General features: G+C 39.4%; 1 protein-coding gene across 3 annotated transcripts in view; it reads left to right on the forward strand.

The window, feature by feature from the left end:
• The window catches only part of RBPJ (recombination signal binding protein for immunoglobulin kappa J region), a 151,166-nt gene that overhangs the window by 87,837 nt on the left and 39,572 nt on the right, over positions 1-23,757 (forward strand). For all 3 annotated transcript variants that reach the window (XM_006866306.1, XM_006866304.1, XM_006866305.1), the window contains one exon: positions 8,679-8,717. In XM_006866306.1, the coding sequence (XP_006866368.1) occupies positions 8,679-8,717 (39 nt within the window). The remainder of the gene's footprint in view (positions 1-8,678; positions 8,718-23,757) is intronic.

Raw genomic sequence — 23,757 nt, forward strand, 5'->3', positions numbered from 1 at the left:
ACAGATGATACAACCTTGCTTGCTGAAAATGAAGAGGACTTAAAACATTTACTGATGAAGATCAAAGAGCACAGCCTTCTGTATGGAATACATCTCAATGTAAAGAAAACAAAAATCCTCCCCACTGGACCAATAAACAGCATTCTTATCAATGGAGAAAAGATTGAAGTTGTCAAGGACTTCATTCTTCTTGGATCAACTATCAACATTCATGGATGCAGCAGTCTAGAAATCAAACGACGTATTGCATTAGACAAATCTGCGCAAGACCTTTTTAAAGAGTTGAAGAGCAAAGATATCAGCTTAAGGACTTAGGTGCGCCTGATCTAAGCCATGGTATTTTCAATAACCTCATATGCATGTGAAAGCTGGGCACTGAATAAGGATGACCATAGAAGAATTGATGCTTTTGAGTTCTGGTGTTGGAGGAGAATATTTAAAGTGCCATGGGCTGCCAAAAGAACCAATAGATCGTTTTTGGCGAAGCGCAGTCAGAATGTTCCTTGGAGGCCCAGATGGCCAAACTTCATCTCTCATACTTCGGACATAATGTCAAGGAGGGCCCAGTCACTGGAGAAGGATATCATGTTTGGTAAGGTGGAGGGTCAGAGAAAAAGAAGAAGACCTTCGTTGAGATGGATTGGCCAAGTGGCAGTGTCGATGGACTCAAGCATGGCAACAGTAGAGAGGGACCTAGGATCGGGCAGTGTTTCATTCTGCTGTACATAAGGTCGCTATGGGTCGGTACCAACTTGATGGCACCTAACAACAACTATTCAAATGTTTGTACTCAGTATAGATAATAAGAAAGTGACTGTGCTCCTCCAGCTGACAGGGCCAGTTGCAAACATGGCATGTCTTTGAGGTGTTCCCCTATGATGTTTGTGCTTACAGAAGCATACCTACTAAGTATGGTTATTGTTGTTGTCTAGGAGAATGTACCATGGCCTGCTTGTCACGGTACTCTGAAACATTGCTTATACTTACAAGGCCAGTTTGGAACAGTATTGCTATGTAGTATGGTTCTTTAGGTTAGAACAACTTCAAAACTAGAAACTCATACTGACAGATGAGAAAGCTTGATGTAATGTGTTGCTCAGAAGCTCAGTGTAACCTGATAGTAGGGCTATTTTCTGTCATCCATGTAGGGAGTGTGAGTAAGCTTTTAAAAGTATACAAAATTCAGATGTCTTTCTGAATGGTCAGATGTTCATTCGCTCAATCATATTCAATACTCACAATATTCAAATTACTTCTTTGACATTAATGAACTATATAGATCAACATCTTTCAACATAATGTTGTTGCCCATGCGTCCTAATAGTTTGTAAGTTTTAAGGACAGAGATAGTTTGTATTTCTTCTTGACTCATGTGTACTAAGTACCTATAACTGTGCTTGGCTAAGTACAAGGAGGCTTCAAAATGTTTGTGGGAAATTTCCATGATCTTTTTTTATATAGTTATTAGAAATACTTAATAGAAATTGCTAATTTTCCTCCAGAAATAGTAAACCAATTTACAATACCAATTTAACAATTTTATTACAGCAATTTATAACCTAAAACAGTTCTTCATCAAAGAAAATAAAGTTATTATCTGAAGGCTATCATATATGGCCATGTATCTTTTGTATAGATTGTTGTTAAGTGCCGTCAAGTCAGTTCTGACCCATAGCAACCCTGTCTAGGGTTTCCGAGGAGTGGCTGGTGAGCTTGACCCTTTCAGTTCAAATGGCTTTGTGGTCTGCTGAATTAAACCACAGCATCTCACCTGGACCCCGTTGTCTAAATGAAAGAGATAAAAAAGTCTCTAAAAGTCTGTCTCCCAAACATCCATTGGTAGTGGTGGCTGTGTGCCGTGGAGTCGGTTCCGACTCATAGTGACCCTGTACAGGATTTCCAAGGCTGTAATCTTTACGGGAGCAGAATGCCTCATCTTTCTCCCGCGAAACAGCTGGTAATTTCGAACTGCTGACCTTGCGGTTCGCAGCCCGATTCGTAACCACTACGCTACCAGACTCTCTCTTTTTTTAAATGTTTTATTTTGAATTATGTGATAGTTTACATGGGAGAACATTAGCTTTACATTCATCCTAGTGTATATGTTCTCATTGCCATGGTTATAGTCCCCTCCATCTATCATCAGCCAACCAATGGGTATACCTTGCCTGCAAGCTTGCCCCCGGTCGTTGGTTGTCAGCACACAGCCCCTCTCCCTCTCTAGAGCCCCCAGCCATTTCATCTCTCCATGTCATCCATCTCTGCCTCCATCTCTGGTGTCACTTTCTGGGTAGGGTCCCACTCTCCACTCTTCTCCCTTGATGGTCCCAGGGACCTCTGCTCCTGGACTGCAAAGTCAATCACTCCCCTCCTTTTGCTATAAAACGTCTACCTTTACATTTCCAACCCTCACAGCCAGTCCTGTTAAAAATTATTCACTACTGTACCACAAGAGACCTTCCCCATCTCCTTTTATCAGCCCCACCCAGACAGATGGGATACACTGTCCAGTGCTGATCTTACAGTGCCATGTTTGTTGTTGTTAAGTGCCATCAACTTGGTTCTGAACCATAGTAACCTTGTATAGGGTTTCCAAGGAATGGCTGATGAGCTTGAACTGCTCACCTTGCAGTTCATACTGGCCTTGCAGTCCACTCATTAACCTATAGCACCACACTGGTGTTTAAATACCTTTAGAATATGGTTCAGGATTCCACATTTTTCTGAATCAAGTTTGAGCTGCTTGATTTCACTATCTTAAAGTACGGTTCAGAAATGCCAGTCTTTTTGAACTGTATAACATTTTTGTGTTGTTAAAGCAGATTTAGTATAAAGGGGTTCTGGTAGCATAGTGGTTATGAGTCGGCCTGCCAACCTCAAGGTAAGCAGTGCAAAACTACCAGCGGTTCTGAGGGAGAAAGATGAGGCATTCTGCTCCCCCTAAAGATTTGGTGGTGGTGGTGATGTGCCATAGAATTGGTTCCTACACATAGTTGCAGCCTCAGAAACCCTGTGCCAGGGTGGCTATGATTGGAGTCGACTCCACGGCACATAACAACAACATGGCTTAATTATGGAGTTTGGATTTTTTATGCATTTTGTTCTGTATCTCTCCTGCAAACCCTGCATCATTGTTTTTTTGCCTAATAAAAAAAAAGCCTCATTATCTTAATCTTGTTTCTGCATTAAGCAGAAAATTTGTGAAATGAAAGGAACACAGAAAATTACACTAAGTTCCACAACTCAAGGGCAGAAGCATTTTTCTTATGATTTGAACTTGCTTTTCAAGCCAGCTGAGCTTGATGTGGTGCCATAGGATAAACACTGGATTGCTAACCTCAAGGTTGGCAGTGCAAACCCACCAGCCACTCCTCTGAAACCTTATCCAGGGCTATTATGACAGCACTTAGCAAAAACAGTAAGCCTCTATTTTAAAAATTAAAGCTCTAGTACTAGTTTGTTTGTTGATTTGTAGTGGTAATTATTAAATTGTTCTATATTTTGAAAATTGTTTTCTCCTTTTTTTGATTTTGACTTGGTTTTCTCATATGAAGCTTTTTTTTTTTTTTTAAGCCAGAAAAGGTGTTAAGATGGTGAAGCTTTTATCACATTCATCCTCAATACATTTGTGGTCATACACTTCCTTGACAGATTTGTGATTATCAAAACAAACAATACCTGCTGTAGAAGAAAACAGTATCGCACCTCTGAGCAGAGAGGAAGAGCGTGTCTAAGTGTATTGTGTTTGTAGGTGCTTTATTTATTGGAAAATTCTGATAGATTGGAGGATACGTGTGAGCTCATATGCAGGTAGAAAGTAGATTGCCGCTTTTGAAAATCCTCACTTAGGTATAGGATATCCGTTTTAGCTGCATGCTCCTAGTGCTACTAACTGCTTAATGAATTCAGAAATCCTTGAGGGGGACCAGTAATTTCATTGTTACCTTGGAAGGAGAAGTCTAGCGAATTTAAAGTAAAATGGATTTGCTAATTTAAATTTATATATGACCTATCTCTAACTTAAATTTGTTCTTGAACTGTAGTATTATTTAAGCGTTAATGGTACTGATGGCAAGTAGATGCATTTTGTTTGTTCCCATCCATTCTGAGGAAAAAGTATACAGAGCTAGAAGGAAAAGGTGTGGGTTAAGGTATAATCAAGAGTTAGTTAACTTTGCTTGTTATTTAAAAAAGAAAAAGGAGCCCAGAATCATAGCTTTTATTGTTTAAATGCATGAGGATTGATGTTACATTAAAATGAAATGGCATTTTATATAGTATGCACAACATTTGAGAAACTTAACCTCCGCAAATCAGATACTGACCAGTATATAATTATAAAAAAAAAAATAATTGGTTAATAGTGAATTCTTGTCCCAGTGAGAAATTAATTTAGATATTTTATGTGCTGGACTGCAAAGTTGTTTGACCGGCAAGGTCGGCGGTTCAAGGTCACCAGCCGCCCCTTAGAGACCCTATACAGGGTCGATGTTGGTTGTACCAAATCAGTGGCACTTAATAACAACAACAAAAGTACTTAGGGGTTTAAGTTATACATACAATCACTGTTGGCACACCATACTCCTGTTCTGAGCGTATCTTTTAAGAGTTGTCAGAAGTAGAGAGAGAGTGACTGGTGCTAGGAGCTTCTGGCTCACTGTCAACATAGGTCATGTTAATAGGCATCTTTTTTTTTTTTTTTTAATGTTTTATTGTGAATTATGTGATAGTTTACATGGGAGAACATTAGTTTTACATTCATCCTATTGTGTATCATTTCATTGCCATGGTTACAGTCCCCTCAATGCATCATTAACCAACCAAAGGGTATACCCTGCAAGCCTGCCACCCCCACCTCGGTCATCAACACACAGCCCCTCTCCCTCTCTGGGTCTAAAGTCTCCCCAGCTGCTCCATCTCTCCATGTCATCGTCTCTGCCTCCATCTCTGGCATCACTGCTTCTCTGGGTAGGGTCCCGCTCTCCACCCTTCTCCCTTGATGGTCCCAGGGACCTTCTCTCCTAGATTGCAAAGTTAATCACTCCCTTCCTTGCTACAAAATTTCTACCTTTACATTTACAACCCTCACAATCAGTCCTGATATCATTAGGCATCTTTTAAAAACTAATGTGCAATAGTGGTAAAAATGTATGCCATCTACCTCACCATTCCCAATTGCAAGAAATAAACAGAGTATCTGATAATTGGTCTCTTGAGTAAATTAATTGATAGCTGACTTCTGATGTAAAATTTACTTCGAGTAAATTGACAGCTTCATTCTGATGTGAAAGTGACTTTTTGGACCGTGTTATATTAATATCATGCCATGAGTTTATTGAATCACTACCATGCTTAATAGGCTTCTGGTGTGGTGCTGTAGTATCAGCACTGGACTGTGAACCAGAAGGTCAGATGTTCCAAATCCACTTTGGAAGCCCTGTATCGGGTCACTATGATCAACCAACTCCATGGTACTTCACAACAACAACATCATGCTAAACAGTGGGGCATCTTTGTTATAGTAGATCATTTTTGTTGTTTTGTACCCTGGTTTTAAGTAATTATAGGTCTTGATAAGTATAGGGTGCATATGTAATGGATTAGAATCTCTAAAGTCTTTCAGTACTTTAGTATATAACTTGGCAGTTTTTAATACTAAGACCTATGAATATTTAGTAAATAATTAGAATTTCATCATATTGTGGCCTGTAGAATTGTGTGTTGTGAATCTTTTCTCACAAAACCCATTTCTTTATTCTTCCCTCTATTCCAGTAGAGAATTACCATTTGTTTTGATGAGCTAAGTAGGAATGTGATTGTTGTTATTGTTGTTAGGTGCCATCGAGTTGGTTCCAAGTTAAAGAGACCCTACACACAACAACGAAACACACTGCCTGGCCCTGTGCCATCCTCACAATTATTTTTAAGCTTGAGCCCCTTGCTGCTACCACAGTGCAAATCCATCTCATCTTGGGGGCCTTTCTCTTTTTCTCTGACCCTCCAGTTTACAAAGCATGATGTTCTTCTCCAGAAACTGGTCCCTCCAACACCACAACTCAACGGCATCAGTTCTTCTATGGTCTTCCTTATTCACTGTCCAGCTTTCGCATCCATATAAGGTTATTGAAAATACCATGGCTTGGGTCAGGCACACCTTAGTCCTTAAACTGGTATTTTTGCTCTAGAACACTTTAAATAAAGTGGTCTTGTGTAGCAGATTTGCCTAATGCAATACATTGTTTGATTTTTGGACTACTGCTTCCATGAGTGTTCATTGTGAATCCAAGCCAAACAAAGTCTTGGACAGCTTCAGTCTTTTCTGCATTTACCATGATGTTATTCATTGGTCTAGTTGTGCAGATTTTTGTTTTCTTCACAGAAAGTATGTTAAAGACAGAATTGGGATTGCGCACAACAGTTGTTAGATTTGCTTTGCTCTGTATTGCAGAAGCAGTATGTTCTTATTAATATTTATAAGTTTCCTAGTCTGGACGGCACAATGTTAAGCAGTTGACTGCTACCTAGAAGGTCAGGGTTCACACCCACTAGATGCTTCTCTGGAGAAAAGACCAGCTTTTGTGAAGATTTGTGAAGATTACATTCAAAGACGTGCTATGTGACCTTGTCTAGTGGGTCTCACTGAGTCAGAATCAGCTCAGTGACACACATCAGTGACAGTGTTTGGATGGTAGGAAGGGTGACACATGTTTTGCACAGTGTTGTCCAGGCTCAGCAATGTATTGCGCACTTGCTCATGTTTGCTGTGGAGGCAGGAAGGAGAAGTGCTGTCGCACGAGCATGCTGTGAAATTTTTTATTTAATCTGATGAGTTCCTTCCCAAAATAGATATAGACAAAGATAGACATTTTAATTAGTTGTCCATCCAATTTTAAGAGAATTTTAGGACACCAAGAACAAAATTTACTTTTGAATATGTGTGCTTGTATTGGTTACAAGTCCAATTAGGATTGTAACTGTAGACTAGTTAAGTAGTCCATCAAAAACCAAACTGCCATAAAGCCTATTACAATTTATACGTCTAGGTTTAAATCTCAACTCTGCATTGCTGTTTAATTTGTTGTGGGTAAATTGCTTTCTCCATCTTTAAAATGAGGTCAATATGTGCCTCATAGGAGTCCTGGTGTGGAGCTATAGGATAAGCACTGGACTAGTAACTACAAGGTTGACAATTCAAACCCTTCAACCATTCCTTGGAGGAAACTGTGTTAACTTGGTTCTGAATCATAGCGACCCTGTACAAGGTAACCCTGTACAGAGTCACAACAATTCAAAACCGACATCCTGGCACCTGACAACAACAACAACAACAACAACATGGATCTCATAGGATTGTTTTTGGCATATGATAGACATTTATCAGTAGTAGCTACTGCTATTACCAGCCCACCACACCCTTCATCTCTTGACATTTATCATATGCCTTCATCAGGTTTGGGAGAACATCTTTGCGTCTCTGACAGAACTCTATATTTTGTATATATTAATATTCGAAGAATACTTGTTTAATGAAATCTTGGGCATCTTTGTAGTCAGCATAGGTTAGAACAAGTTTTTTCACTCATGGTATAGTTTGTTTTTTCAAGGTATTGTTTTATCACTTTAATTGTTACAGTGTCATATAATTGTATTCTAAGTGTGAATAACAGTCATAGAAACCATGCTGAATTTAGTTCTAAAAATTCAGAAAGTATACATATATGTGTGTAAGGGGGGGCTTTAGGTAATTATTTACAGAAATGCCTTGTGTTACTGATGAATGAGTTAAAGACACATGTTCAATAAGTTGCTTCAGTTCTCCTAAACCACTTCCTAGCAATCTGGGGCTTGGATTTTAAGCCTCTGTAATACCCATGGTTTGATCTGGCCCAAACCAACTTTTACTCTTACGCATTGTTGTTGTTAAGTGCTGTTAAGTCAGTTCTGACTCATAGCGACCCTGTATAGGGTTTCTAAGGAGCAGCTAGTGGGTTTGAATTCCTACCCATAGTGACCCTAAAATAGTCAACCTAAATTGTCTATACTTTGTACTGATTGACTTTTTTATGTGATAGGATTAACTATCGTATATTTTTCATGTCATCATAAAATTTATGTTTTAAACTTTATATTGAAATGTTTCAATTCTTAGAGATTGATTTGATTCAATTCTAACATGGTTTCTTGTGAGTGACCTTGTAATTACATAGCTGGCAGGTTGTAAAATGTAAGGTCTGGATCACGTAGGATGCAATCAGGCCTGGATGTGCTCAACAGCTCCACTTGGGCCCTGAGGCTTTTTCTGAGTGGGGCAGACTCTCAGACTGAGGGTCTTTGGTTAGTTGTGTTTTGAGAAGTGTTTCTTGAAGCTACTTGTCCTCAGAGTGGGCATTAAGGCCTACTTAGGGTATACTGATTTTAAGAAACATTTTAAAGTATACACAAGGGGGTTCAAAAATCTGTGGAAAAATAGATTTTCGCATAAATTTTTGAAGCCCCCTTCATATTTTATTATTTCTGGGTACAGATGTGTACTTAGAGGATGTCTCTTGTCATTGCTCATCAATAGAGTTGAAGTAGAAGTTATAAAGGAGACTTCTTGGTACCTAAAGACCTTACTGTTGAGTATTATCATATCGTTTATTTAGTTTTTTGTTTTTTTCTTTTCTTATTTTTTTCAGGAAATTTGGTGAGAGGCCTCAACCTAAACGACTTACTAGGTAAGCATTATATTAGTCATTCTTTAATACAAGCATTTTATTAAAATGTAGGCCCTTCTATTTTACACAAAGGCGTTAGGTGCTCTTAAGCATATTGCTACCCCAACTCCTACCCCCTCAAGAAACAAAACAAAACCAACAGAAAGCAGGGTAAGAGAATTTAGTTCCCAGGGGAATATGAAACCTTTTCAAGAATTAATCTTGTAAATATTTTTATATCCAGCTTCATTTGTTGTTGTTGAGCCCAGTCATAATTTGTTGATTACAGATGGGACTTGAAATATACTTATATTTAAATAAAATACTAACAAAATTTTACTCATTTTAAATGAGACTATGATGGGTACGTCGAAAAGTATTGCTATTAGGGTTTCAGCTTATACATGTATAGATTTATTCCAAAGAAAATATGCTTAAACATGTTTGTTTGATGAGTGGATGGTTTCAGACAGTTCTCTAAGTAGCACAGTTGTCTTAGGCTTGTTAGGTTGTCTTCAAAAAACAGGTCCAGTCAAAACAGTGGATTCAAGGGCCAGTTAAATTCAAGGAAGAGAGGTTACCTCAAAAGGTTACAGCTACTGTTTATTCAGGCTTCCCTAAAGGGGTTATTTTGATAGATTTACTTGAAGAATACAAGATCATCACAGGGGCCTATTGTGAAGAAGTTTTGAGAAAATTGAAAACTGTGTTGATGAGAAAAAGTCCAGGAAAGTTGCACTGAGTAATTTTTTTCTAACATGACAATGTACCTGCTCAGTCTTCAAGAATAGCAAGGGCTGCCTTGGGATCATTTCCTTGGGAAACCTCATCCCAGCCACCCAAAGCCCTGATCTTGCCCCTTCAGACTTCTGTTGGTTTCCCAAACATAAAAGGGACACAATTTGGTGTCACATTTTGATATTTTAGTTTAATAAAGGGTTCTATGATTTTGTACCAGTACTTTTTGACTTAGGCACATAAAAAATTTATGCTGTGTTCTAATTGTATAAATTAATTTGAAATATGCCTTTTGCTTTAGAATGTGATATTATAGAACTGTTAGTCTAGAAAATGAAACAACATTTCTAATAGAGGTTGCAAAAAGCAAGGGACACACAGTTCCATAATCACAGCCCGAGGGTCCATTTTAACCCTTTATTGTTAGTGGGGGGGTTTTTCTTTTGGGGGATCTTTCTAGAACATTGTATGCATATACAAAGGGGCTTGAAAAATTCATGGGAAAAGTTAACATTTTTTAATTCCATTTTTTTCCTACAGACTTTTTAAAGTCCCTTCATATAATAAGCACAAGTATCTTTTACTTTTTAAATTCTACAGGTGTCATATTCTACTGTTGTTCTGCATCTTCTCACTACAATTAACAGTACATCTTTTACCCCCATTGTCTTTAATGGCTCCATGGTTTCCCACTGACTTCAAATCACTCTATTTCACACTGATGTCTATTTAGATTGTTTCCAAATTATTGGTACTAGTACAAAAGTGATTGCACTCAAAGAATGATGGGGACATGAGCCAGTTTGAATTTTTTGTTCCTTATCAAATTTGAATCAATTAGATAAGCAAAATAAATAATGGTTAATTGTTGTTAGGTGCCATCGAGTCGGTACCAACCCATAGCAACCTTATGCACATCAGAATGAAACACTACCTGATCCTGGGCCAACCTCACTACTGTTGCCACGCTTGAGTCCAATCTATTGGTTCTTTTGGCAGCCCGTGGCACTTTAAATATTTCTCTCCAACACCATAACTCAAAGGCATCAATTCTTCTATGGTCTTCCTTATTCACTGTCCAGCTTTCACATGCATATAAGGTTATTGAAAATATCACAGCTTGGGTCAGGTGCACCTTAATCCTCAAGCTGACATCTTTGCTCTTCAACACTTTAAAAAGGTCTTGTACAGCAGATTTGATTAATGCAATACTTCATTGGATTTCTTGACTGCTTCTTCCTTTAGTGTTGATAGTTGATCCAAGAAGAAAGAAGTCCTTGACAACTTCAATCTTATCTCTGTTGATAAGAATGTTGTTTATTGGTCCAGTGGTTTTTGTTTCCTTTACAATGAGATGTAATCCATACCTAAGGCTGTGCTCTTTGACCTTCATCAGTAAATATTTTAAGTCCTCTTCAATTTTAGCAAGCACAAGATTGTATCATCTGCATTATGGCAGGTTGTAAATGAGTCTTCCTCCAATCCTGATACCATGTTTTTCTTCACAGAACCCAACTTCTTGTATTATTTGCTCAGCATACAGGTTGAATAAGTATGGTGAAAGAATACAACCTTGTTGCACACCTTTCCTAAATTTAAACCATTCTTTGTTCCCATGTTCTGTGTGAACACTGCCTCTTGGTCCAGGTACAGATACCTCATGAGCACAATTAAGCGTTCCGGAATACTCAAACTTCGCAACATTGTCCATAGCTTATCATGATCCACACAATGGAAAGCCTTTGCGTAATCAATAAAGCACAGGTAAACATCTTTCTGATAGTCTCTGCTTTCAGCCAAGATCCATCGGACATCAGCAATGATATCCCTCATTCCACAACCTCTTCTGAATCTGGCTTGAACCTCTGGAAGTTCTCTGTCAATGTATGATTCTAGCCATTTCTGCATTACCTTTAGTAAAACTTTACTCTAATGGGATATCAAAGAGATTGTCCGATGATATCCGCATTCTGTTGGGTCACCTCTCTTTGGAATGGGCACAAATATGGATCTCTTCCAATCAGTCAGCCAGATAGTTGTCTTCCAAATTTCTTGGCAAAGATGAGTGAGTGCCTCCTGTGCCGCCTCACTTTCTTGAAAGATTTCAATTTTTATTCCATCAATTCCTGGTGCTTTGTTCTTTGCCAATTCCTTCAATGCACCTTGGACTTCCTCCTTCAGTATCATTGGCTCTTGATCATATGCTGCCTCTTGAAATGGTTGAACATTAACTATTTCATTTTGGTACAGTGACTCTGTGCATTCCTTCCATCTTCTCTTGATGCTTTCTGCATCATTCAATAATTTGCCCAGAGAATCTTTCAATAATGAAAGTCGAGGCTTGAATTTTTTCTTTAGTTCTCCCAGCTTGAGAAATGCTGAGTGTGTTTTTCCTTTTTGGTTTTCTGATTCCAGATCTTTGCACATTTTGTTGTAATATTTGGCTTTATTGTCTCAAGCTTATCTTTGAAATTTTCTGTTTAGCTCTTGGGCCTCAACATTTCTTCTTCCATTGCTTTAGCATCTCTGCGCTGGAGAGCAAGTTTCAGTGTCTCTTCTGAGATCCATTAGGACCTTTTCCTTCTTGTCTTCTCAATGACTTTTTGCTTTCTTCATGTATGATGGTCTTGATGTCATCCCACAACTCTTCTTTTCTTTGGTCTTTAGTGTTTAATGTATCAAATCTGTTTGTCAGATGATCTCTAAGTTCAGGTGGGATATATTCAAAGTTATATTTTGGCTCTTGTGGACTTGTTTTCATTTTCTTTAGCTTCAGTTTGAATTTGCCTATGAGTAATTGATGGTCTGTTCCACAGTCTGTCCCTGGCCTTGTTTTGACTGATGATGTGGAGCTTTTTCCATCATCTCTTTCTGCAGATGTAGTCAGTTTGAATTCTATGTTTTCCATCTGGTGAGCTCCTCATGAATAGTTGTCTCTTACGCTGTCTAAAGAAGGTATTTGAAATGAACAAATCATTGGTTTTACAGAATTCTATCATGCATTCTCCAGCATCATTTCTATCAGCAAGGCCATGTTTTCCAATTACTGATCCTTTCTCTTTGCTCCCAACCTTTGCATTCCAATCACCAGTAATAATCAATGCATCTTGATTTCACATTTGTTGGATTTCAGATTGAAGAAGTGGTAGAATTCTTCTATTTCATCCTCACTAGCTTAATTGTTGGTGTGTAAATTTGAATAATAGTGGTATTAACTGGTCTTCCCTATAGGCGCATGGACATTATCCTATCAAATACAGCATTGTACCTCATGACTGATCTGGATATGTTCTTTTTGACAATGAATGCAACACCATTCCTCTTCAATTTGTCATTCCTGGCATAGGAAACCATGTGGTCATCAGATTCAAAATGGCCAATACTAGTCCATTTAAGCTCACTAATGCGTAAGATATCGATGTTTATGCATTCCATTTCATTTTTGACAACTTTCAATTTTCCCAGATTCATACTTCATACCTTGCATGTTCCGATTTTCATTGGATGTTTACAGCTGTTCCTCTTCATTTTGAGTTGTGCCCCGTCAGCAGATGAAGGTCCCACGGGCTTTTCTCCCACGAGCTTTACTCCAGTCACATTATCACAGTCAAGTCTACTTTGAGGAGACAGCTCTTCCCCAGTCTCATTTTGAGTGCCTTCCAATCTGAGGGGCTCATTTTCCAGCACTGAATCTGACAGTGTTTTTCTGCTGTTCATAAGCTTTTCAGTCACTATTTGGAAGTAGTTCGTCACTCCTTCTTCCTAATCTGTCCTTATTTGGAAGCTCATCTGAAACCTGTCCACCTTGGATGACCCTGCTGGTATTTAAAATATCGGTTGCATAGCTTCCAGAATCAGCAATTCACAAGCCACCACAGTACGACAAACTGACAGACAAGTAGTGGCCGTTTGGTTTTAAGTGACCGTTTGGTTTTAATAATGGTTGTTGTTTTTGTTAAGTGCTATCTAGTCGCTTCTAAGCCATAGCGACCCTGAACAGGGTTTCCAAGGCTGTAAATATTTACGGGAGCAGAAAGCCTCATCTTTCTCCTGTGGAGCAGCTGGTAGTTTCGAACTGCTGACCTTGAGGTTCACAGCCTGATTCTTAACCACTACACTACCAGAGTAGTAGTAGTGGATTAAAACCCATAGAATAAGTTAACAGTTTAGAAAGTCTATTTGAGATTGATAACATGACTTTGTAAATGGAGGGAGAGAAAGTAGCTTTTTCGTACAGAAGAATGCCATCTAAGAAATGTAAAATAAGTGATAGAAATAGGTCATCCGTATTTGTTGACATCATAATGATAATTGTTCCAATGCCAAAGTCATCAATGGATGCTTTAAGCTGTTTGGTAAAATTTCACAGAAATTTGACAATTACATAGTCTCAGAGTCTATCCCTGAAAAATAGGTACTGAGTATCATGGGAAAATAGTAATGTTACAGTGAAGGAACATGGTTGACAGCAATTGGATATGCGATATAAACAAGCTTTACTAGTAATGGACAAATAGATACCATTTGCCTTCTGAGAAGGACACAGTATTGTTCTGGTTGTATTCTTGTCAAAACAATGTCTATGTTCAATATAATCGGAGGGAAATAGCAGACAGACACAAAATGGGGGACATACTACTAAATAATAAAGAATTTATTCCTCAGAATTTTCAAGGTCATGAAAGACAAAGACCAAGGAAATCAAAGACATGTGACCATGAAATATGAGTTGTAATCCAGAGAAAGCAATAATTTTTTTTTCTTTTGTTATGAAACGAAAGTTGGTGTACTTGTTCTATAAAGGGCCAGAGAGTAACTACGTGAGACTTTGTGGCCTCTCACAGTGTCTACTGTGAATACTCAGCTCTGCTCTCGTAGGTCTCGTAGGAGGCCATATGTAAATGACTGACCCTGATGGCTATGGTCCAGCAAAACTGGAATTACAAAAATGGCTTCAGCCTACTGAGCTGAACCCCCACCCCACGCATTAATTGGGCAGTTGGCAATATCTGCAAATCTATAAGCTATGTAATAGTATTATATCTGCACCTAATGTTTTGTAATTCTGTAAGAAAATTGTTCTTGCTATTAAGTACATTAGGTAATAGACATTATGCCTGCAACTTCTTCTTTCTGTCTTTTTTTTTTTTAACTTTCTATTGTGAATTGACTGAAGGTTTACATAGTAGATGATCCAGTTTTGCAGTCAGCAAATCATATTGCAACTTAATGAGTTAAAGGACAATATGCAAACATGGTAAAACATTAACATTTGGTGAGTTTGAGTGAAAGGCAAATCTTTTGAAATACATTGCACAAATACTGTATATCAAATAGATTGAAAAATACAACTTGTCTCAAACATCAATATAAATATATTTTCAGTTACTTGATTTTTTTGTAGTGGTTATGTGCTTTCAAGTTGCTTCCTACTCATAGTGACTCTGTATAGCTTTTCTGAGGAGTCTGATATAGGGTTTCTGGTGGGTCTGAACTGCTGACCTTGTGGTCCGCAGTCCAGGTTGATCCTATAGCACCACACCAGGATTTTACATATAAATATATTGAATAAATCCTGGTAAGTCAAATTTCTGTATTCACACATGGACATTTTTACGTTTAAAATTTAATAGATAGTTGTAATTTCTTGATTACCAGCAGCGGTAAGTTTGAGTGCCTCTTAATGATGAAAATGAATTTTGATGAATGTTTTACTTCAGTAGATGTTGTTATGTGCTGTGGAGTCCATTCTGACTCATAGCCATCCTGTACAGTGTTTCCAAGGCTGTACATCTTTACGGGAGCAGAAAGACTCATCTTTCTCCTGGGAACAGCTGGGAGTTTCGAACTGCTGTCCGTGTGAGATTAGCAGCCCGATCCCTAACCACTGTACTCTAAGATCAAAACAAATGTTAAAAGGAATTTTCCTGTTATACAAATACATCCAATCGTATAGCTCGTCCCCATCTATTTTATCATGATTTTCCATTTCCTCTTCAAGTGGTTTCCTGTTTGGGACATTTTAGTAGCTTTTAGAACTTCTGCTTTTAGCTAAGGTGGAGTAAAAGGGACTGGGATTACCCTCCAGCCTGAAATAACTTAAAACCTGCACAAAATATATAAAACTATGGTTTTCAGGATATTTGAACATTAGGGAAAGAAGGACAGGGACAAATGAGGTGAGCCCACAATTGTTCCAGCTTATTGCCTGCAGAGAATTTCCAGGGACAAGGAACCCAGGAGGGGAGACTCCAATGACACCTTAGAGTTGGGAATCTATGAAGTCAAGCTAGGTAGGGTTCTCAAGGTAGAGACGTAGAGAAGAAAGAGGTGCACGGAGTTCCAGAGAGCTGCAGAGGGTCCCCTTCTAGTCTTCAGCTACTCACCTCCATTGTTGTAGCCTAAGAGCAGCAAGAAACCAAACCCACTGCCAGCTGGCCGAGTTGAAACTCATGGTGAGCCGATACAGGGTTCTGAGATTATACATATTTTAAACTGCAGGCAAACTCATCTTTCTCCCACAGAGCAGCTGATGGGTTTTAACTGCAGACCTGTAACGGACACCTTAGCATCACCAGGGTTCCTTAATAGCAGCAATGTTCTTGTGGTTAATTGCTGTTGAGTAGGTTCCAACTCAGCGCTTCTGAGAAGCAGCTAGTGGGTTTGAACCACCAGCCTTGCTGTTTAAACCAGGCTTGCGATCCAGTGCCATTCTTTAGAGCCATACCAGGACTCCAAAAGCAACAACAGATTATACCAGAATGAATGGGTGCGGAGTACAATGGAGGACAATTTTATTTATTACAAGAGGGTCGGTTCTGTTTGCAGATCTGTGAGACCGAGCAAGTTAAATAGAGATAGGGAAGGTGTTTTAAACAGACCCAAATCAAATTTCTAGAGATGGAAGGATAATACTTGAGGTTAAAAGATGCAAGTGATGGGATTAATTGCAAAGTAGACACTGAATAGATTACTGAATTTGAAGACATTGGTAGAAACTATGCAAAATGAAGCACACAAGGAAAAGTTTTGGGTAAAAAATAAGCATCGCTAAGCTGTAGTGACATCCTCAAACAGACTGATATTTGTGTAATTAGAGTTATTGAAGGAAATGCACAACTCAAGCAGTATTTGAAGAAATAATGGGTGACATTTCCCCAAATTTGTTGAAAATTATTAAACTACAGATCCAATAAGTTCAGTGATGCCCAGATGCAAAATCCATGAAGAAAATTATAACAAAATACATCATAATCAATTTGCATAAAACCAGCAAAAGAGAAAAATCATAAAAGCTGCAGAGATAAAAGTAAAAGACAACTTGTTTACAGAAGAACAAAGATATAGACGATAGAAGCTTGCTCATCTGGAACTTTACAAGGGAAAAAGAACAGAGTAAGATCTGATAACATGTTGAAAGAAAAATAATAATCACACCAATCTGTTAACCTAGAATTCTATACCCAGTGAAAATACCTTGCAGAAATCAGAGGCAAAATGGATATCTTTTCAGACATACAAAATAATTTACTACTAGTACACATAAACTAAGGAGCTCTGGTAGCGTAGTGGTTACGAATCGGGCTTAGAGTCGCAAGGTCAGCAGTTTGAAACTACCAGCGATGAGGCGGTCTGCTCCTGTAAAGATTTACAGCCTCGGAAATCCTGTGTAGGGTCGCTATGAGTCGGAACCGACTCCACGGCACATAACAACAACAACAACACATAAACTACAAAAGATGTTAAAATCTTTTAAGGAAGGATGAAAATAATACCAAAAAAATCTGGTTCTAGTATTAAGAATTTGAGAAGTGGTATTGCTACAGATTCTAAAATACTGAAACAGTAATTAATAATTAGTTATTACTATAGCTTACTGCAATACATCAGACAACATATTGCATTAGGCAAATCTGCTGCACAGGAACTTTTTAATGTTTTGAAGAGCAAAGATGTCAGCTTGAGGAGTAAGGTGAGCCTGACCCAAGCCATGGTATTTTCAGTAACCTCATATGGATGCGTTATGATGTTGGAGGAGAATACTGAAAGTGCCATGGGCTGCCAAAAGAACCAATAGATCTGTTTCAGAAGAAGTGCAGCCAGAGTGCTCCTTAGAAGCCAACATGGCCAAACTTTGTCTCTCATTCTTTGGACATATTGTCAGGAGGGAAAAGTCACTGGAGAAGGATATCATGTTTGGTAAGGTGGAGGGTCACAAAAAAAGAGGAAGACCCCTAACGAAATGGATTGGCCAGGTGGCAGCATCGATGGACTCAAGTGTGGCAACGGTAGTGGGGTTGGCCCAGGATTGGACATTGTTTCGTTCTGCTGTGCATAGGGAGGGTCACTATGAGTCGGTGCAACTGGATGGCACCTAACAACAACAATGTGATCATGACTAATTGCGACTGTCACAATTGTAAAGGTAGAAAGTTTTGTAACAAAAATGCAGTAGTTAAATCTTACAGTCCAGGGAATAAAGCACAAGCAGAATGTGGGACCTTATCCAGAGAAGTAGCAATACCAGAGATGGAGGCAGAGATGGGGGCATGGAGAGGGAACAGCTGGTGACTCTAGAATCATGGAACGAGGGACTGAGAGCTGATGGCTAGGAGGCAGACCTGCAGAATGTGCCCTTTGGTGGTGTAAATTGTTATATATGCCTGAGTGGTTTAAAAAAGAGCTAAAATGAATAGAGAGAAATGCTGTTGACTGACGGTACATGGAGGATTATAACCATTGTAATGAAACAAAGTATGATTTGTTGAATGTAAAACTGGTCATCTGCCCTGCAAACTTTCACTCAATTTACAATAAAAACTTAAAAAAAAAAAAAAAAAAAGGTCGATCGTTCCATCCCACCAGCTGCTCCACAGGCTTTCTGCTCCTAAGAAGACTTACAGCCTCAGAAACCCCATACAGGGTCGCTGTGAGTAGGAATCAGCTGGGTGGCACATAACAAATGTTTGCTGGAATTCTAACAATGAAATCTCTGGGTCGGCTGTTTCCTCTAAGATTTTGCTATAAAACTGATTTCTTTAAATACAGTACTGTTTACGTTACATGTTTTTTCTTGAGCAATCTTTGGTAGTTTGCTACTTTCCAGGAATTTGCTGTTCTTTAAAAGATGTTGAACTATTGTATAGTTATAACAGTAAGCTATGTTCTTCCAACACAGATCTGTTGATTCTTTTGGCAGCCCACGGCACTTTTCAATATTCTCCTCCAGCACCATAACTCAAAAGCATCAACAATAACATTACTGTTCAATCATAAGAATCTTATCCCCATCTCTTTTAACCAGACCCATCTTGACAAGATGAAAACTATTCAGTGGGAACTCTTATCTTCCCCCACACACTCTTAAACTAAACTCCATTGTGAAGCTAGTCACTTCGTGCCTTTATCACCCCCTCATTTTAGGTAGCTAATATCTAAGTTGTCCGTCCCTATCTACCCTCTGTACAGAGAAGATAGCATTGATACTTGATGTGAAGACTCCTTCCCTCTCTGTTGGTGTTTAGAGCTCCTACCTCCATGAGTATAGGTCAAGTTCATCAAATTGTAGCAATTTACCCTCGTTTTATTTATCAAAAATTGTGGGGTTTTTTTGTTTTGTTTTGTTTTTATCAAGTTCTGATTATCAAGCCATCAAGGCTAGGTCAAATGGGGACTATCTGCAAGTTTGTGTGTTCTTGTGCCTCTCCCCTCACTTCATATTTGCTACATGCTTCACTCTGAGCTCTAGTCCTCTGTGGCTATGTCCTTGTCCATGGGTTCAGGCGTCCCCAGGTTTCACCATACTTTGGACCAACCAGCCCTTCCTTTTCTCTCTCTCATCTCCAGGTCAGTGAGAGTCTATGGAACATGGTTGAACTCAACCCATTTCTTCATTGCTTCCTTTCCTTCTCTTCCACTCACTAGTAGAACAGTGTGGTCGCCAGCAAGGTTACATGCCTGTTCATGTGTTCCCTTTGACTTTCAGTCTTAGAGGGGGGTTTGTCCTGAAGGGACTTGATTGCTTTCCTCGATGGCTTCCCGGCAAACAACTTGCTTATTCTTTTAGTAGCCAGTTCTTGTTTTGGGTTTTTCCTGATGATGATCTTTCTTTGAAGATGTATCTTGTGTTACTCTAACTGTTCCAGACTGGTCTACTTATACTTTCTGGTGAGAATGTCCTACCTCATAAGGTTCTGGATGGGACTCAGGATTCCACCTAAGGTCCTATGTACCACGAAGGCTCTGCAAAAGGTCTATTTCACTGGGCAAGTTCTAGAACCCCTTTTAGATACTCCAGTCAGTTATCGGCTAAAGACGGGCTTGCAAACTTTGTATAATCATGTTTCCTGACATTTCCTTTCTTTCCCACTCAAGTGTCTATTTTACAATAGTAGGCAAGGGAAACCAATGTTCATAAGACAGTCAAGCATCTTAGTATTATTTCCTCTCTTCAGGGTATGCCTCAGTCCCTGTATCACAGAGCCCGGTTGTTCCAAGGTTGAGCATGCATCACCATTTACCTCTGTCCCATTTATCCTATGCAAATGTGTCTCAGTGTTCCTCTGTCTACCTTGTTCTTCCACCACCGACCTTTTGCTTCCAAATCCAGCACTTATTCTATGGAGTAACCATGCTCCCCTTGGGAACATAGATGTAGAAATTCTTAACGATGCTAATTGAGTCCAACAATATGTTAATGATATGATCTAATGAGTTCAATCTCAGGAATTCAAGGTTGGTTAACATTTAGAAAATCAGTCAATGTAGTGCAACATATTAACAAAATAAAAAAGCAAACTAATACTGAAATTTCAGAGGATTTAGAAGAAGCTTTTGAGATTCAGTCTTGATACCAACCAGACAGAACTTAACAACAACATAGAAATACAAAAGGAAAGGTTTTAAAATACATAATGGAATTCTAAAATTTTAAATTTCAAAACTCTTAAGACCCCATATTTTCTCCCCAAACAGGCTTTCTGGAAACTGCTGTTTCACCATAGTGCTCATTTTGAAAATGCTAACCCTTGCCCTTGGGGGAGGAAGAAGGCGTCAATAAGAGTTTGTTGCCTGTTAACAGCATTCTGAGTTAAGTAGAAGTGACAAGAGTCCAGTTGAGCCTTCGTACCTCTTGGCTATCTCCAACTCCAATTCTGAAGAAGGGTTTTAAATTTTTAAATTTTAGAATTCCATTATGTATTTTAAAACCTGTCCTTTTGTATTTCTATGTTGTTGTTAAGTGCTGTCTGGTTGGTACCAACTCATAGCAACCCTGAATAGGGTTTCTGAGGAGCCCCTGGTGAATTTGAACCACCCACCTTGGTCCACGATTTACTGACTCCTAGCGTAGTGGTTACGACTTGGGCTGTGAACCGCAAGGTCAGCAGTTCGAAACTACCAGCTGCTCCGCGGGAGAAAGATGAGGCTTTCTACTCCCGTAAAGATTTACACCCTCGGAAACCCTGTACAGGGTCGCTATGAGTCGGTTCCGACTCCACGGCACATAACAACAACAACAACAACAAGCCTATAGGTCACTGTGGGTTAACGTGATGGACTGCAAGGTCGGTTTGAACCGCAAGGTCGGCGCTTCAAGCTCACCAGCTGCTCCTCAGAAACCCTACACTGGACCTCTGTAAGTCAGGACTGACTGGACGGCACTTAACAACAACAGCCTATAGCTCTGGTAGCATAGTGGGTTCAAGTCGGGTTGCTAAGCTCAAGGGCAGCCGTTGGAAACTACGATGGGTTCTATGGGAAAAAGATGAGATTTTTTGCTCCCGTAAATATTTACAGCCTCGGAAACCCTGTGCAGGCTCCACCACCACCACCAGCAGCCTACAGTGGGACTTCTAATGTGGTGCTGTAGGATAAGTGCAGGACCTCAAGGTTGGTTTGAACCACAAGGTCAGCCGTTCAAACTCAACATTCGCTCCTCAGAAACCCTATACTGGGTCACTATGAGTTGGAACTGACTCAAAGGCACTTAACAACAACAGCTTATAGTGAGGAGTCAAAGTGTGGCACTATAGGATCAGCATGAGACTACAAAGCACAAAGTCAGCAGTTCAAACCCACCAGCCACTCCTCCGAAACTATATAAGGTCCTTATGAGTCAGAACCAACTCCACAGCACTTAACAACAACAACAGCTTATAGTGAGGAGTCCTGGTGTGGTGCTGTAGGATAAGCACTGGACCGATGACTGCAAGGTTGGTGATTCAAACCCACCAGCCACTCCTTGGAAATCCTGTGCAGGGTCACTATGAGTCAAAACTGACTCAGTGGCACTTAATAGCCACGTATTGTGAAGGAGAAAGCACTTGCTGCTCACGGAAAGATTGGTGTTTCAGAGAAAGATGTGGCAGTCCGCATGTGTAAAAACATACATCCTTAGAGACTGTAGGGCAGTTGTACTCTGAGTCCGGAGCCAGAGCAGATCTGCCCCACATAGTCTGTTTGTGCTCTTAGGCCTGTAGTGGGCTTTCTGTAAGTACGCTCTACAGATCGATCTCTCTCCTGTGTGTGTGTCTCTCTGTGTGTGTGTGTGTGTGAAATTACTTTAGAGATACTTGATTCTACCAATTTTGATAGATTTCTTTAAGACAAAAAAGCTCATTTTGAACTTTTATTTTTGCAAAGGACAGTCCAATAGAGAAGCTCAGGGGCTGAGCCTGGTGGTCCAGATGATTGACTGGAACTGACCTGTCATCTGTGTGGGCATTGTTTCTCACCTCTTACAAGAGGCTGCCTAAGATCAACTCCAGTTGCAAACACTTTCCTCCATATCCTGTCCGCTAGGAGTCGGCTGTAAATCACTTACTCACCTCTTTGACCACTGGCTGTGTCTGCTTGAAAGTGGTGAGGAGGAAGTAAGGGGATGTATTTTCCAAAGATTACATTTTAATAATACTGGGAATCATTGTGACCTAAAACTATTATAATTTGTGTTCCAGAGGGACGTACTATGCAGTATTTTCCAGATGTACCGGGCCACCAAAATGTGTTTCTAAGGCAGATTTTGCTGCAAAGAACTTTAATAAGAAATACTGATGTTTGGGTACACACTAAGTGTGACCAGATCTTACACCACGCTGTCTTTCCAAACTTATTTCAGAATTCCTTGTGTGGTATACTTTAACTGCTTAGAAGGTTTATCTGATTTATGAGGTTTTAATTTTGTGTGTGGGGTTGTTTGTATCTTGCATCTTCAGTTTCTCTTACTTGTGTTTCTCATTTATTATAAGCCTAAAGGCACCAGTAATAAAATCACTTAAAATTTTTGTTAAAGATCATTGTATTTTGTATTTCAGTCAATGCTCAGGTCAATAATAAAATGACAGCAGGGTTCCTAGAGCAGTCTCAGGCAGGGATCTGATGGGCATTGACTAAGCTCCGTATCATCTTTTTATTAATAAGAAGGCTTTTTGCCAAAACTTAAAAAAAAAAAAAGTCCGACCAGGAAGCAGACTTTACAGTCCCACCCTCAATGATTTCCTTCTGCCAGTTCTTCCTAGTGTGTCTTTTCCCTTTACAGCCAAGAATTTTCAGAAGCCTGATGTGTGTTCATTGTACTTCCTCATCTTCCCGTCATTTGTACAGCTGGCATTGCTGTAGTCTCCCTTTACACAGGCAGTCTTCTTTGTGATTTGTGTACATACCTCTGTTTAGGTCATGTGCTTCATTATAATTTGTTAATTGCCCAAACTCGTTTTCTCAGTGAGGAGGGATTACTTCACAGTACCTGTGTTACTTGCAGTACCTTTGCATGGTTCCAGGCTCTCAGTTAACAAATCCAAATGGCTATCTCATTTAACCCCCATGACTACCCTGTAGTAGAGTTGTTGTTGCTAAGTGTTGACTCTGTTCGGACCCATAGTGACCCTGTACATGAGGATTCCAAGAAACAGCTGGTAGATTTGAACCGCTAATGTTGTTTGCAGTCCAGTGCTGACACTACAGTGCCTCACAAGGAGGCTTTTTTCCTCCTGTTTTCTTTGGGACTATGGAATGCTGTGGAGGTTGAGTTCTGTGTGTGAATTGATCTCTTAAGATCAGTTAGTAAATATACACTATGAACATAGATCATATTGTTTGTCATGTTGATGTTAAGTGCAGTCAAGGTGGTTACGACTTACAGTGAACCCTGTGTAGGGTTTCCGAGGAACAGTGATGAGCTTGAACCTCTGCCCTTGAGGTTCAAACTGACATTGCAGCATTGCAGTCTAGCGCAATAACCCACATCACCACACTAAGACATATTAGCTTGTACTTAATAGAAGAATTAAGAAATGGCATTCTCCACTAGCTGTTACTGGTTTCT

Source organism: Chrysochloris asiatica, unplaced genomic scaffold (genome assembly GCF_000296735.1).
Source record: "Chrysochloris asiatica unplaced genomic scaffold, ChrAsi1.0 scaffold00089, whole genome shotgun sequence".
In the NCBI taxonomy this organism is placed as follows: domain Eukaryota; kingdom Metazoa; phylum Chordata; class Mammalia; order Afrosoricida; family Chrysochloridae; genus Chrysochloris; species Chrysochloris asiatica.